Below are 16,251 nucleotides of genomic sequence, written 5' to 3'. Positions count from 1 at the left end.
ATGAATAACATTCTTATCACTTATATGACTTACAGCACTAATATCAGCAATACAAGTACCTTCTTAAGGACACAGGTCAATAAAAGACAGTACACACACTACTCCTCTGTCTTTAGCTCCTGAAAGTGATAGCTAGTTTTAGCTGTAGATGTCTGTAGTTTTTGGACATCAAATTATCTCCTTTGTTCTAGATATTATGCTTCAACAGAGACCCAACAATTCATTTTGGTTTCTCAAACTGAGATAATTCAGAATTTTTCAATAAGACAGGAATGGTATTGACTGCAAGAGAAAAAAAATACATAGACATATTTCATAGTGCCCATCCTGTTAACTAGGGCCCACTGAGATCAAATTCAAATCCTTGATTTGAATTGCAGCTGTCAAGTACTTCTCAAGCAGTCACTACACCAGAGCAAGAATCATTATCTAAATAAATTCACAGTCTTCCCTGTTGTCTGAGATCTCCCAGGATCAGTCACATCTTAGTATGGGAAACCAGGGATTTACCCTCCCACTTGTAGGCCTGTACCTGGGAAAAAGAAACCTTTTCAAGCAAGCATTTTCTTCAAAGTAATACTGTTCCCACAAAAACTTTTTATTTACATCTAGTGGTAATTTATTTCCACCCAGCCCCAGTAGGAAGCTCTATCTGTCAGAGCAAACCAAGTCCTGAAGTACTCTACTCTTGCTACAATTTTTTTTCTGATAGAATAATTTACTCAAAATCAGTTGCACCATATTCCCTAAAGATGCCTACAAATTGCAATGAAGACAGTAATCTATGAGGGTTCTTTTTTCTCTAAAATAAAATAAAATAAAATAAAATAAAATAAAATAAAATAAAATATCAAAGATGAGATCCTGAAACAAAAAAAAACAAATAAACAAAAGCCTAAAAACAACCTACTTGCCCACCCCAGTGCAAAACAGCAGCTGGAGTTTCTAAATGAAAAATCACAGCCCTATAATCTCATTGAAAATTGCGGTACAATTACCTGCCTTGATTTGTAGCAGAGATATTCTCAGAAACAAGCTTTATTTGTACCCATGTTCATTTCACGAGAGAGTGAGTAGTTTTGTGTAACATTTCTCCTTTCATTAAAAAACAGACAGGAACAATGCTGACATCCTTGTTAATAACAGACAGAAAATGCTAGAAATTACTCGTTGTCTAGGATACTGATTTAAAATACATTAAAAAGCTGCACTATTCCTATAAAGACTCTGAGACTAAGGCTTAAAATACTTACTTAATAATGTCTCCTTCAAGAGCAATCACTCGTTTGATGATCTTCTGTTCAGGATTTCTGGGAGACCTGAGACAGGAGATAATGTTACACAATCAGTACCATTCCCATTCTAAGCAAATGAAAGAAATAGCCACTATGGAAGTCGTTAGAAGATCCCATGTTCTCCTTGAGTTAGCATCAGTCACAATGTTCCAAGGGGAAGTGAAGCTGCTGCAACCCTTGTCACTGCAAACCATCCCTGAAAGCAGTGATGACCTGTTTACAAACAGCACAATAATCAACAAAAATTTTACCATGAAAAACACACTCCACAACACTAAAAGGAAAGCATCCCACGAACCAATGAGGAAGGTACCTTTGCAAATAGGTTAACCTGAATCTCCCATCATTTGTTGGGAAAATGTGTTAAGCATTTATGTTATTCAATCACTTTGGGACAAAAAAAAATCTTCCTATGTTATATTAACTTCTATCACTAATTTAGGTAAGCCTCGCCTAGGGAATTTTGCAAGTTTAAAAAAAAAGTTGCAGAAGTTGCTGAAAGTTGCAGCTTCTGAATGTATTGTTTTTCACTTATTTTCCCATAGCATCTTTAATTTAGTAGATTTTGATTATACATTACATAATATGAGAAAGCAAAGATGAACTTGCATGTTCAGCCTGAATACTCCAACTTCCTGGATGCATATTATTAGATAGACTATTAAAAGTGTTATTCTACTGTAGTTTTGACAGGTTAATGTAGATATATATTCACCACAAATTTTCATTTTCTTTATACTTTACTTTTTTCTTTCACTCTTCACTTTTAATTATCTAACTATGCAAACTTAGAAGAATATCTTCATGTTATTAAAAACCAATTCTTTTTATTTGCTGCTTGTACAGAGAAAAGTCATGTAAGGAACAAACTTTTTATTTTCTGTTGATGCTTGGGTTCTCCCTATAACGGTTTCAAGTACAATCTGCTAGACGCACCACTGACAGAGGTGTATATTACAGTTTTCATGGCTAAAACCATCTTTGAGCTCATCTCTGGTCAAATGGTAAGACTGCACTTCTTTAAAAAGCAAAGCTGAGCTAAGTCTGGAGGAAAAGCTTGCCCACACTGTCGCATGACTAAAGGCATTTGAGGTTCACTTCCAGCTCCAATAGCTAAAATGAAAAATAGATTCAGACTTACTTGTTTAAGTTTTTCAATATAATTTTAAAAAATCCAAATATTTTAAATTTAGTTTGAGGTTTTAATATTTTTTCTTGTGTGTGCATGTCAATACACTTGAAATAAATTTCTTTTTCAAAGTAATGAAATAAAATTCAAGAAGCCTAATTGTGAATTTCAAAATATCCAATAGCTTCCCTTTACAGTTTATCAAGCCTGGAAACCTATTTTCAACAAGCAATGAGGAACACTGAACATGAATAAAGACCATATATTTATTCCCTAGTCATCACTCAAATTTCCAAGTCATTATGTAATTTACAGTAATATTTTATTTAGCATTAATTTTACATTAATAGTTGTATATTTCAGCTCAGCCTTGCATTTCATGTTCCTTCTCAAGGTAGGAGCACACAGTTTCATCATATTTTATGTGTCAGTCTTGGGAGGAATTACTCAAGTTTTAGGTGCACCTATGATTTAAGTATATGGAATATCCACAGCACTTTCTCATGCTGCTCCTTGCAAGCAACACTTACTTCACTGAGCACTCATTTGAGCATTGACCATGTCCTAGTCTCAACCAAAGCACAGTCTATGAAAACCTTATTATAAGCTGTTATAAATTTCAAATATTTTTTTAAGTTACTGCTAATTGATTTAAATTTGAATCTATTAAAGCTCAGGCTGTAATATTTTCATGTAAAATTTAAGTAATGGAAATGATAATACATAATGTATGTGATGAAATGTGCATTTCTTAAAGACTGAATGAAAACAAAGTTTATGTTTGCTCTTTCAAAATTCTGTTCTGGTTTGACACCTAACTTTCAAAGTCAGGTTCTCAGCAATTTCCCAGCAGGCATCTCCTCTTGATTAGAATATATATATATTGTAATGCATCTATTGACCACTCCCTTAATTTTCTTTCTTGTGCAAAAATTTTTACTGACCTTGGAAAAACATCTCTCTAAATTTGAGTTATGGGTATTTATTCTAAGAGTAGTCACTTTTTTGCTAGCAATGATACATTTAAACTAAACACATAATTTATCAGAAAAACTTCAAGGAATTTCTTGCAGATATTATTATGAAATAGTAATATTTTTAATATTGGAAGACAGAATATTTTTTGAAAAAAACTTCATACTAACATTCTGATTATAATTCATTAAAATGGCAAAGGACTGGTAAAAGACAGATTAGCAGGCTCAAGGTGGCCAATAACACAGGCACTTTTAGACCAAGGATTTTCAAGAGCTGAGAATGGGTTTTTTTTCAAGAGCTAGTGTGCAACCAGGAGGTAAGAGAGACTGGTTCTGAAGTGTGGATGTCAATGCCTTCCTGAATGGTGTATAGCATAACACTGGGATTTCACTGATTATTGAAATCACAAAAACATACAAGCCATTTCTGTCTTCTACGTTCAATCCTGCAGAGAACAGTGTGGGATCACACAGCCACAAAGCCCATTTCCCAGGAAAAACAGGAAAATATTATCTAGCCAGAAAAATCCACTTTTTAGCAAGTGACTGTCAGATAGAAATGGTGACAATTCCCTGAAAGCTTTCTCTTTACATATTTAGCAATTGAGTACTTCAGTCAATATTACTCCTAACATCTCCCTTTCAATCACTTGGATTATTTATTTATTCTAGTGGATACTGCCTAATTTTAAATAATTGATCCATGAGTTAATTAAAATTTGATCAAACAAAAATTTTCATAACATTTCTTGGTTTTGTATGTGTCATTTGAGTCTTCTTTCATTCTTTGAATTTTTTAAGTACATTCTTCTCAAGAGCCTCCACAGTAAATCATCCTCAACTTCTATTTCTGTTGGGTTTTCTAGAGAGAAAGTTTTTAGAAAATGACCTAAGATCCTAGCAAAATAACAGAAGCACTAACTAAATAAATACTGCAACATACAATAATACTTTTTTTCATTGAATTAACACTCAGTTTTTTGGTACCTGCATTAGAAAAAGACCTGATTCTGCGAACTCAATGAAAAAGCAGACAATATATTTCAAAGGGATAGCTTCACTTAGATACTTTAATGATCTACATGTGTTTAATGTTACCCATCTAATATCCCAGACAACCTGGAAAAATTCTATGCTTCACTCTTTGAAAATTGTCAGAATTTTTATACCAACTGAGCATCTTCTAGAACAGAACAAATAGCAGGCATTTATTAAAAAGTTGCAGAGAAAAATGCCTAAAGTTTTCAATTTTTTATATGTCTATATCTATTTATCTATGTATATGCATAAGTATGTATATTACTGTTAGAAAACTGCTTAAATTTTTATGAGATAGAAGCAAGATGTTCAGGCAGCAGCCTCGAAGTTTGTCTCCAGATTATTCTCAGTTTACTTCAAATTGAGTTTTATGGGACTTGATCATCATTTACATGGTGGCAGAGGAAGAAATTAGGACTGTTTTGTTGTAGTATAAACAGACTGAAATAATGAAGACCATCTTCTTCAAAATTAAAATTTCTCCTTCTCTTTATGCTGTTAAGGACAGATACATAAATGGACCTAACTTCATAAAAAAGGATAAGAGATAATTTTTGAGATCTCAGCCTAAGATTGTGATCCAAAGCCATTCACTCAATGAGCTCTTCATTTCTCACAACCATTTCCTCTCTCACCAAAAATTCTAGCATAGCTGGAGTCTATGCTCCTGGGAAGTTCCAGGATTGATGCAGGAGGAAAAATACGCTGTTTGTCTCCTTCTCAACCTATCTGGGGATCCAATAAATAGCTAGAGGAGTAACTAAAATGTAGATGGAGTACAGAATAAGTGGCATTAATATAACTGAGAACCTCACAGTATGGTTTTGGTGGCTTTACTTTAAAACATGCTTGAAGGAAGAGAAAACAGAAGCAGTGGAGACACCTCATTCTTATTTTCTGTTGCTCATCCTTGCTTCCTGTTGCCAGCACAGTGGCTGATGCTCAAATTCTACACAGAAGTAAATATGTATCCATTCTTTCATTCCTCCTAGCCCCATAGCTATGATAGAACAGATCCAACACAGACAATTGTAAATACTGCATAAGAATGGAAATTTATTTAATATATGCACATACTTTCCAAATAAAAATATTTTTAATCTGCTTCTTTAACTTTTTAACCAGTCCATAACTTTCATCTAAATTCCATGCTTCTTTATGCAGATAGAGAATTTCATTAAAAAAAGTAATATCTAATTACATCATAGTTCGTGACACAATTTTTATACTGTGGCGAATAACATGCAGTGTAACAGTGAAGGAAAAAAATGTTCACATGTTTTATTATTGCTGGTTTGGTTTGTTTGTTTTTTTTCATTCTTGTTATCAATATCTCTTGTACAGAATTACTGCAGTAAATGTATCCAGTACCAGGTTTAGCATCTGTGTTCAGTTTGGACCCACCAGTAAAAGAAAGGTATTCACAGCTGGAAAAAGTGACACCAAAATAACTGTAACAGAAGAGCAGTGTAACACAGTGCCTCAGGAAATCGGGTTTATGCAGATCAGAAATTAGGCAAAGGGTTCAATTGCTATTGTCATCTATCTAATTGTTGATTATAAAATCAGAATTTTTGGAAAGGTATGCAGCAAAAGAGAACAGCAAACAACATGAGTTGCAGCAAGGGAAATTCCAGTGGTGCAGTTTGACCTGACAGGCTGAGAACCACAGGCATACTTAGAGCTCAATGGGACACAGGTATGGGCAGTCTGTCCCAAATTCAGAATCCAACCTGCCTTAAGTGGTTGGTAAGATTAGACAGTCACTAGAGGTGCCTTAAGACAGAAATTACTTTTCACTTCTACAGCCTTTAGTCTTATTCAAGTGTATGAAGAATCAGGATGTAATATCTTAAAATACAAAATATTTTGTATCTGCTTATCACAGATGCAAGCTCTAAAGCTAGAAGAGACCACACTGATCCTTTTATTTATCTGCTGTAGCCCACAGATGATTTTTTTGTTGTTGTTTTTCTTGTAGTACCTAATTCTATTAGAAAGCATTTTTAAAGAACATTGTGATATTATGTCTCAACATTCTGAGCTGCAATGAGACTAACATCCAGAGAAATTACTCCACAGTTTAATTATCCTTGCTATTAGGAAATTGCATCTGCATTCAAAATTGAATTTATCCTAGTTCAACTCCAATTTCATGCCTTCTCTTTCAAGGCAGAAAACCCCTCAACATCTTATTTCTCCTTCATGAAAAAAGATTTGGGTACACCAGTTCTTAATTTTCTCTTGGATTCATCAGCTGGAATTGCCTAAAATTCTTAGCACACTGTTTTCCAGTTTTGGGACTGCTTTTTGTTACTATTTTTCAAACTCCTCCAACATTTTCATTTTCTTCTTAGCACATATGGGAATCTAGCATTATTCACCTTGGATTATTATTATGCTTAGTAATCAATTAAGTAGAGCAACATGGCCTTATTTGCTGGCTCAATCAAAAAATTTCTTTCCTGTTTCTTAACATTCCATTTATTTTTGTATAGTCAGGCAAAAAGCTCATCCTTTCCATCCCAGGAGCTGGTGTTGAAAAGTGATAATTAAACCTGCTCTGAGTAAACTGCTTGCTGAAACAATTAATAAATTTTAGATCACTACTTGCACTTCACATTCTATAGAGCATGTTTGTGAACACCAACCATGTGGTTCACATCATGCTACCATGACTTTCCCTGCACTGCTTGCACACTTGGCCAATGATTACAAAGACAAATGACAAAACCTGCACCTGCCTTTGGATGGCACAGCAATCTGCTGGAAATTGAACTGTTCACAAATGTGCCTCCAGCCATCTCTACACCTTCACAGCTGAACAGAGCCTGTTTGTAATCTGCCTCATGTCCCCCATTAACTCCACAAAAGGAAAATTTCTTGATCAAAATATAATGTGGCAGTAAAAAGAATGCTTGAAGAAACTAAATATATATATTATAGCCTATATCAAAATTATATTTATTTAGCTGTTTTATATTTTTACTGATAAAACATTACCGGTTTGCTTGACAAAACCTATTCCTGAATTAGTGCCTTTTAGTGTATTTTAGCTTCTACTAATAGAAGGAGAAATAAACCATGTGATTATTTTGCTCAGAGAAGACATTTCCAAGGGCCTTCTCTTTGTTTGAATTCTGGAAAATTATTGCAGGTCATGAAGTCATTTGCATTTTCTCCTTTGTCTTTCAGCCTCTTCAAAAGAGGCATTTTTCAAATGGTGTTCCATACTACAAAACTGTTTGAGACCATTCTTTCCTATCAGTATCAATGTTTGAACCCCTTTCTGGTCTAAAAATGTGTTATAGTTTCAGAGGAAGTGAAATAGACTGGGTTAGCAATTTTTTCAAACAGAAATATTATGCAGAACTTATATGGAATTTTGAGAATATTAGCAGGTAACGGGAGCATCAAAAACAGTTCCTCAAATTCTCCTGGACTTCCTTTGGGCTAAATTTGAGGAAGCAGGCCCGGACTTAATAAATAGTTTAGTGAAACATTTTGAATATTCACAATTTTTCACTCATTATTTACAAGGTATTTAAAGACAGCAGCCGCACCAAATGGTTAGGCATAAGTTCTGGTAATGCTTGATTTGCTCAGCATCTCCAATGCAAAACATGTACAAAAACATAATTAAAAATATGAGAAAAACTGCTTCTAGGAACATTCTGTAATTCCTAACTCCATACTATATTAACACTTCTTAGTCAAACCTCTGTTAAAGCAAAATCATTCACTGCCAAAAAACAATTTTGTTTTTACTGAAACTAGTTTCTTATAAAAATTATAGATTCCAAGCACGCACTGGTGCAAAGGCAGTGTTTTATTTTTCTTACATTTAAATCTATTTCTGTATAACCTAGAACAATGCTTCCTTGAAATTTCTTGGTGAATTCTGAGCAACGTCTAAACAAAAGTAACAATCTGAATAGAACACCTGCATGAAGCCTCAGAACAGGAGTCATACACTTTGTTGCCATAGTTAGAGCAAGTAAACTATTCTCTCAAGCTCTGCACTTAGAAGGGTTCAAGAAACAAGTGGATGTGGCACTTAGTGCTATGGCCCAGTCAGTAAAGTGGTGCTCAGTCAAGGGTTGGACTCAATGCTCTTGGAGATCCTTTCCAGTCTTGATGTTTCTATGATCTTTGCATGCTTATTGCTCCTTTCCCTTCCTAATGGGCTTCCATTCCTTCCCATCTCTCTGCATTCTGATTAAGTCTTGAGCTTTCAAGCAGAGCAGGAAGTAACTCTCTAAAGTGAAAAAGTGGCTTCCATGGAAATACCCATCCATAATGTTATCTCCCAGTACCAGACATTATTTAGCAGAGATCTCCTACCAAGGATGGAGTTGGAGGGAAATTTTTAAAGGTTGGCACGATTTCAAAACAACTGAGTTTTCCCTGGTCTATCTACAGCATGCTATGGAACTGCAACCTCACTGTATGATGAGACATCAGCAACATCAGCTTTTCACAGTTTTTCATAGGTGTTGGAAGGATATCACAAATAATTTAATCTTCATCAGCAGATAACTATGGATTCTCCCCAGTATTAACTAGATGTATGATTCCTACATGACAAAATTAAGCAATCTTTTCTAGACTTTTGATCAGGCAATTAAAATTTTGTATCTGAAAAACGTTCAGAATTATTTAAAAGAGAAAGTAAAAACAATAATATTAAAAAAATAAAATACACCTCCATTAGAAATTACTGTTTTTAAATTACATCTAGTTAGCTACAGTAAGGCAAGGAGAAAAAAAAGGACAATTGAAAACTAAATAAAATACTTCACAGCAATAAAACTAACTGCTACTGCAAAACAACATGACGAGGGACTCTGAAAAAAATCTCAAAATACTACAGTAACTTGGAAGTATAGCTACTATTTTGAATTAAAATCACATTTAATTGTTTCTCAGCCTTCCAATCTAACCACTTTCGGGTTAAATGACTCAGCTGCTTGTAATGCAGGCTGTGTAATCACAATAGTTATATGCACTTGACCTTCTTCCTGTTAACAGAGAGACTCAATTAATTACTTGCTGTTTTAACTGGCCATTTCACCTTATCTTCACCTTTTTCAAAAGGGTTGAGTAACTCGAACTTAACCTTTGACTGGGAAGGATACATAAAAATATTTATCTACCAAATAGGAAGTTAGCCTGATCTAGGAAGGAGAATACCTTGGTTTCTATGCTTAAGAAAAAACTGTAATATATGCACTGTTTCATTAACCACTATGCTGTAATGTAGTAGCTACATTTCAACTTTACCACAGCTGCCCAAACATTCTACTTTGTAATGGAAATAAAATATTACTTACTTCCATTGCAACAGACAACAGAGGGAAATGCACGGAAAACTGCAAAATGTAACCAATTGCTTGTAAATAATTCTTGCATTGCCATGTTGGATATTAGATAGAAATAACCTAAATAATCTACACATAACCTATTAAAATTATCAAAAATTATGCTGTGATATGCACTTCGATACCTTCTTCCGTTCTGGTTTTAGAACTCTTCCATGCATACAAAATCAAGTAATCAGTTGCTCACCCTAAAATGGAAATTGTGTCCATACACCACACATTGTGCAGCAATTTTCAATCATTATTCCTTTCTAATGGGGTGCCAGAAAACTTCTCTAGTTATAGAACACCACCACAACTACTGAAAAATGTACTAGATGCACATTTAGGTGTTAAAAACATCAGTGACATAGGAACCAAAACATTATTTCTTTTGAGATAATAAACATTAAGAAGTCTGGTCTTCATATTGTCTCTCCGGGAGACTAATTTTAGCACATCAGATAGGATTAACATTATATTTAGTTTAAAAAATTATTACTCTAAAGAAGCCAAAGTTTTTATCTATTTTGAAATCACCTTAACTCCATCAGCACACAGCTTTTTAAATTTTTCTAATGCTGTTTCAAGCACCTGTTGTGAAAATCTCTTTCTTGATAATTCTAAGTAGCTGGATATATTTTCTCAAATGTAATCTCAGCTACAGTCAAGAAACTAAGCCTTTCAGGTGAGTTAAGTCTGTTATAGTCAGTGCGCCAAGTGTAACAATTAAAGTGGGATGGATCAGTCTTTGGAGGAGTATCTCTCTCCTCACTGACTACAAAAGAAGACAGACATCAGCTCAGTCTAGCCATCTTGACTGTAATGATTAAAGATAAACTGCTTAAAAATATTGTTTCATCTACCTTATAAGTATCTGTAGCAGATTTTGTTTTTCAAATAACACAAGAAAGCAAGAAATTAACAGTGAGGTAAAGGAAAGACTAATAACAACATAATGTACACTTTTTATATAGTTTTAATATACCTTCTTAGTAAAAAATAGTTTAAGAGTAGAGACATGTCAATGTCAATTCACAGAAAACCAAAAAAACCCCACCAATTTAAAGTTCCCTAAAGAGGTAAATACAAGTCCTGACTTCAGGATAATTTATTCTTTTTTTCTTTATTTAAATAGTGCTGCAGGCAATACAAATACTTTTTTTCTCCATATTTATGACAAACAAAATGAAAGTCAATTATCCTCCAACTAGTAAAATGTAAAGATGCAAGTTTAACTAAGAAAAAGTTTTGTATCTCTATTCATGGTCATTAAAAAGACCTGTCCATAAGATAGAATACTAAATATCTCTATGTTCTCACTAAGCACACATATATATAAATTATTATTCAGTTTGTGCAATGTTAACTTCACTGGAACTTGTATACAATTATATCATAAAATAACATTTCAGAAATAGAGAGTGCTGCTAAGGTTAACTGATTTATATAGCTGAAAATTCAGTATTTTTTTGTAATAGAATACAGAAAAAAAAGTGAGAACCGGCATTAGCAAAACACAACCACAATTATAAAATGTCATTTGCAGAAATAACAAGACATGTTTAAAAAAAAAAAACAGTCATAAGATTACTGGACACAGCTAAAACCTCTCACAATAAGAAGAAACCAACCTAAAGTTGGATTTTTTTGCTTCACAGCTTCCACTTTTATGTTAGAAACAGAATTAACTGCAGGTGTCCATGCTGCAGGTGACATCAAGCTGAATTAACCTTAGATTGGCTGCTGTGACAGAAATCCTTGTAGTAATAGAATTTATGATCTGCTTATGAGGATTCAGCAAAAAGAGGCAATGGCAAATTGAATAGGGAGTGTTTTTCCACGTTATATTCTGTCCCAAAACGTGATCTTCTGTGTCAGCAGGTCATCAAGCATTTTGCTCTATTTGGTACTAATTGCATTATCCTCTACTTAAGTGCTTCCACAGAAAGAAGGGACCCTTCACAATAACTAAGGATATTGTTTTAAGAGACTCTGATCACTTGAGCATGCATAAAGAACTTTGAGGAGTTTGTCAAGGAGAAAACAGTGCCCCATGTTGATTTTTGCTGTGAGATTTTTAGGATTCTGAGCTGTAAGACATTTCTTCTCTTGTATGGTGGCAAATATATTTATTTAAAATATTAAGAAAGGAAGATTAAAGAGATAAGGACTATCATCAACAGTGAACAGCATAAATGAGTAAAATATTTATATTTCTAATGTAAAAAATTATATTTATAATATTTATCTACAGATGCTTTTTTCCCTTCATCCACAGCAGTTTACAAGCTTTTCAGACAGTGCTCCCCTTTGCTGGGAAGGCCAATCTGCTCTCTCTCTGCCCCAGCTGTGCACACAGCCCCCGGGTTTGGTCTGCACACTTGCTTTCCAGCTCTTCCCACGCTTCCATCCACTCTGGTTATTCCACCCAACACGAATTCCTCAGTCTCAGGCAGCAGCAAACCCCATCCAGCCCCCTCCAGCCTGTCAAACCCAAACCTATGTGGCAGTTTCCCACAGAAGGTCCCTGTCACCATTTTCTCTAAGGAATTAACATGCTGCTCAGAATATTGCTAGATAAGGGAGAGACTGGCAGAAGAGATAAGAAGGGAGGGGGAAAGAATAGACTAAATTTTGCAGACACTCTTTTCACATTCTGAGGACTAAATCTTCTTCACCCTCTATTCATGCGACTAAAGTTCAAATAATTTATAATTTTTTTATCTTCACCTTTCTAAACTGGATACATGAAGAACAAAGTGAATTCCAGTTTTACTAAAATTAGAAATTTTTGTGCCAGTCTTAAGTTTCTTTTAACCCACTGATCCACTGGTTTGGAGTTTTTTAAAGGAAATTTCTTATTTCCGAAAGTTTTGTAGAACAAACAAAAGGAGAAAGTCTTCTCACAGAAATCAGTCAGAAAGGTAGCAAAGTAACATGCAAGCCAGAAGGACTAATGACACAAGCTTGTATGAGAAACTAGTGTGGAAGAATAATTATTTACTTTTTAGTGACTGGAAGTATTGACAGTATTAGCAGCATGAAAACTTGGGAGGAAAAAACACAAAGTTATGGCCTGGGATTAACAAAACTTTCCAGAAATTCTACTGGTTCTACCACCAGAATATTTTAAATATGTAGTTTACATATTATTCTGTGTATTTCAGACAGTCTTGACAAATTCTTAAATGTGTTAACTGTCTCTGTTGACAGAGAATATCAATTAGAAACACAAAAAGGTTAATTCAGCCAATTCAAACTTGGCATTGTTGCCTTTGCCATTGTAAATTTAAGCTTTTGCATTTTCATAAAAGATGTATATCCATAACAAGTTTGAAACACAGACTTTCATGCATCTGGGGTTGAGAGAAGCTTCTTATTGTAAGAAAGCAAGAACAACAATACAAATTATTTGGGTTACAAACAGCCAAAAAGTAAAAGTAAAAATTGGGAAATCATAGTTCTTTTCAACACTGGTGACTATTGCATCACAAAATTAATTATTTAGAACAGCCTAACATTATAATTTTGATTCTCCAAAGGTTATTCTACCACACATTCCTGATCAGTATTTGTTGCAGTAAAAAAAGCATAAAATATATACTGGAATGTATTTAAGCTGTATGATGTAGTGTTTTGAGACACTAGCTGTATACCTCTGGCTCAAAATCTAAAGATAGCTTTTGCATATGTGCTTCAAATGACGCATCACTACAGAAATGGTTACTAACACACTTGCTTAAAATTCAAGCTGGCAATATGTTTAGAAAGTAGGATAATGGTAAGGCTGTCAGAGCCATAATGTTAGAAGTATAACCTTACTTCTCTGAAAGAAGCTGTGCAAGAGTATAAAAAAGCATCTCTGAGATTTGTTTGAAGGATTTATATAATTCAAAAACAATTAGATTTGGTTAAGTTTCTTTTTAACTGAATAGCAATACCAAGACTTCCTACTTATGTAACTCTCTGTACATTCAAAGCACTGACTGACATTCATGATTTATGGTGTTTGATAAAAAGCTACCAGGGTACTCATCTATGCTGTTCAAGTTTGCTGTGCAGACAGTATGCAACGGAACTAAGCTTTACAAATGATTAATTGGAACATAATCAAAATGTTATTAAAAATAGTTGTCACATTTGAAACACTAGATGTTTCTATGCTTTGTGATCAGTTCAAGTTGTCAAGATGAGTCACCAGCAGCAAAACAACTAGTGACAGGCAAGGAGTTCTCAGCAGGCAAGGATGTTTGTGGTACAAATCTGTCATGTAAAACATAATGGGAATCCCTCAAATTCCTGCCTGTTTATCAGCTTGGAGGAGAGAAAAAAATGAAATTTGTTCTTCCATTAGATGTTCACAAGTGTGTCTGTGCTAGGATTAGGCAGCATTAACTCTTTGAATGTAGTGAGGAGCAAATGCCCTTGATCTCCCACAAAGACAAGCCAATTCATTCAGGGGCATGGGGGATTCTGTACTGCTCACACACGTTTCCACAAAGGGGGGTCACTCCAGTCAATGCAATCACTGAAATAAAAAATATTTTTTTGAACTAATTTTATTACACTTCTGTTTCATACAGAAAGTATGGGGAATTATACATAAAAGAAATAGTTGAAATACCTCCCCTTCATCATTTTATGTTGTCTTTAATTGAGAGAGGAATCTACATTACACAACATTCTATACAGACCTCTTTAACCTATTGATAATTAGATAATATATTAACTGTGACTGCAACAAAGTCACTGTTGGATGAAAAAATATGGAGAATGATGTGGCTAACTTGTGCTCTTTTTCAGTTCCTATGCTTTAGAAAGAAAACTCTGCATCATTTCAGGATTATCATGTGGCATCCACAATGACACAAAATATACCATGAATACCTGTCCTGAATCTGAAGGCAAGATCTAAAGCAGATTTATGGATAGGCACCTCAAAGAAACCTGACATAGCCTGGGCTGAACTTCTGTAATGCAAGGAAGCTGTTAGCGGCTAAAATTCAACATTATAATACATATGGCATCATCTTGGCTCAAAGGGGTGACTCCACAGCTAATTCACCAGAGTTTGTTCTTTCTTTGTTCTATATACTTTAGGGTCAATAAGGAAGGAAAAAAACCCTTGAGCCTGACTTCTTCCATGTGCAGGGTTAGTATGTACATGCCAGCAATGCCCCCATCACATGAAGCTTCTTCTTACATCCTCACAAAAATTGGATATGTACAAAAGTCTGTTATCTGGTTGATGGCAATTATCCTTAGAATTGCTACTAGTCAGCACCAACTATAAGACAAAGTCACTCTAACTTCCAGTAAAAGAAGGATCAAATTATTTTTTCTCTGTTAGGAGCTAAGAAGGAAAACATGGGTAGCCACCATGAAAGAGGCATGTTGATAATGTATATGTAGGCCTGAGATTTCAGGTCATGAGATTTCACTCATTTAACTTGCTATTGAGCCTAATAACTTGTGATTGATTAAAACCCAATTTGGCATCCTACTTTCATTTGAAGATTCTGATAAATGGTCACTTTCTATTGTATTTTTCTTCCTCTGGTTAACCACAATTATCCTTTCAGTGTTAATAATATTTTCACATTTGAAGTTGTCCAACACCCTTTAAATTTTTTCTCAAAATTAAGTTTAATGTACAGAATAGGGTCAAACAGAAAAACTTCCAATGCCCATCTTTATGCATGACAAACTCTGTACAATTTTAGAAGAGCTTCTCTCTCTCAAGACACAGATGAGAAACATTTAAAACTATTTTACATCCTGAGAGTCGTTAGCCAATTCAAAGACAGATGCAACATCTTTTTTCTTTTATAAACTTACTCTGCTTTTGCCATTACTTCTTTATGAATAATTTAATGCTGCCTGTTTGAAAACAATTAAACAGGAGAAAATAAACCTTGCAGTCCCCTCACATTATTTCCCGTAGTCATTCATCTTCATTTCTTTAAACATTGTCCCCACTTCTGCTCCGCTGGCTTACATTAGCTGGTGCAAACCTTGGTTGAACTAGAAAGAATGAAGCCAAAGGAAAACCGCATTCAAAAAAAAAAAAAAATTTAAAAGTGCAAAAAACAAATCACAGTGTAACCTAAAAGAATGGTGTAGCTTCTGTTTGTGTTAGTGAGAGTGGGAAATTGAGGAATAACTTACAGATTTCTCCCTTCTTGACTTTCATGTTTTGGTGCATTGAAATGGTTAACTTGTTTGAATTAAGAACGTGGATATATAAGCAAAAAAATTTTAAAATGTCAGACTAATAGGAAATCTGACTAACAGCATATGACCCAAATAAACAGTAAACAAGCATTAAGAGAAAACTATTATTTGTCTCATTTGAGCAGTCACATGAAAGGAGATGTGTAAAAATAGTTTTTAGACCCCTAACAGCTGAGTTCTGGTCCATCCAGCAGACAGCTGGATCGAGTAAATAA

At 34.4% G+C, this 16,251-nt stretch overlaps 1 protein-coding gene across 2 annotated transcripts in view; it reads right to left on the bottom strand.

Moving 5' to 3' along the window:
- Positions 1-16,251, bottom strand: part of IMMP2L (inner mitochondrial membrane peptidase subunit 2) — a 410,793-nt gene that overhangs the window by 141,963 nt on the left and 252,579 nt on the right. Inside the window, exon 4 of one of the 2 annotated variants that reach the window (XM_038153829.1) lies at positions 1,254-1,319. The exons of the other annotated variant lie outside the window; for it this stretch is intronic. Coding sequence (XP_038009757.1) covers positions 1,254-1,319 — 66 coding nt within the window. The remainder of the gene's footprint in view (positions 1-1,253; positions 1,320-16,251) is intronic. 2 annotated transcript variants of the gene reach the window in all.

This window comes from Motacilla alba, chromosome 1A (assembly GCF_015832195.1).
Source record: "Motacilla alba alba isolate MOTALB_02 chromosome 1A, Motacilla_alba_V1.0_pri, whole genome shotgun sequence".
Lineage (NCBI taxonomy): Eukaryota > Metazoa > Chordata > Aves > Passeriformes > Motacillidae > Motacilla > Motacilla alba.
The sequence above is the reverse complement of the archived record's forward strand: the minus strand, read 5'-3'. Positions and strand labels throughout refer to the sequence as shown.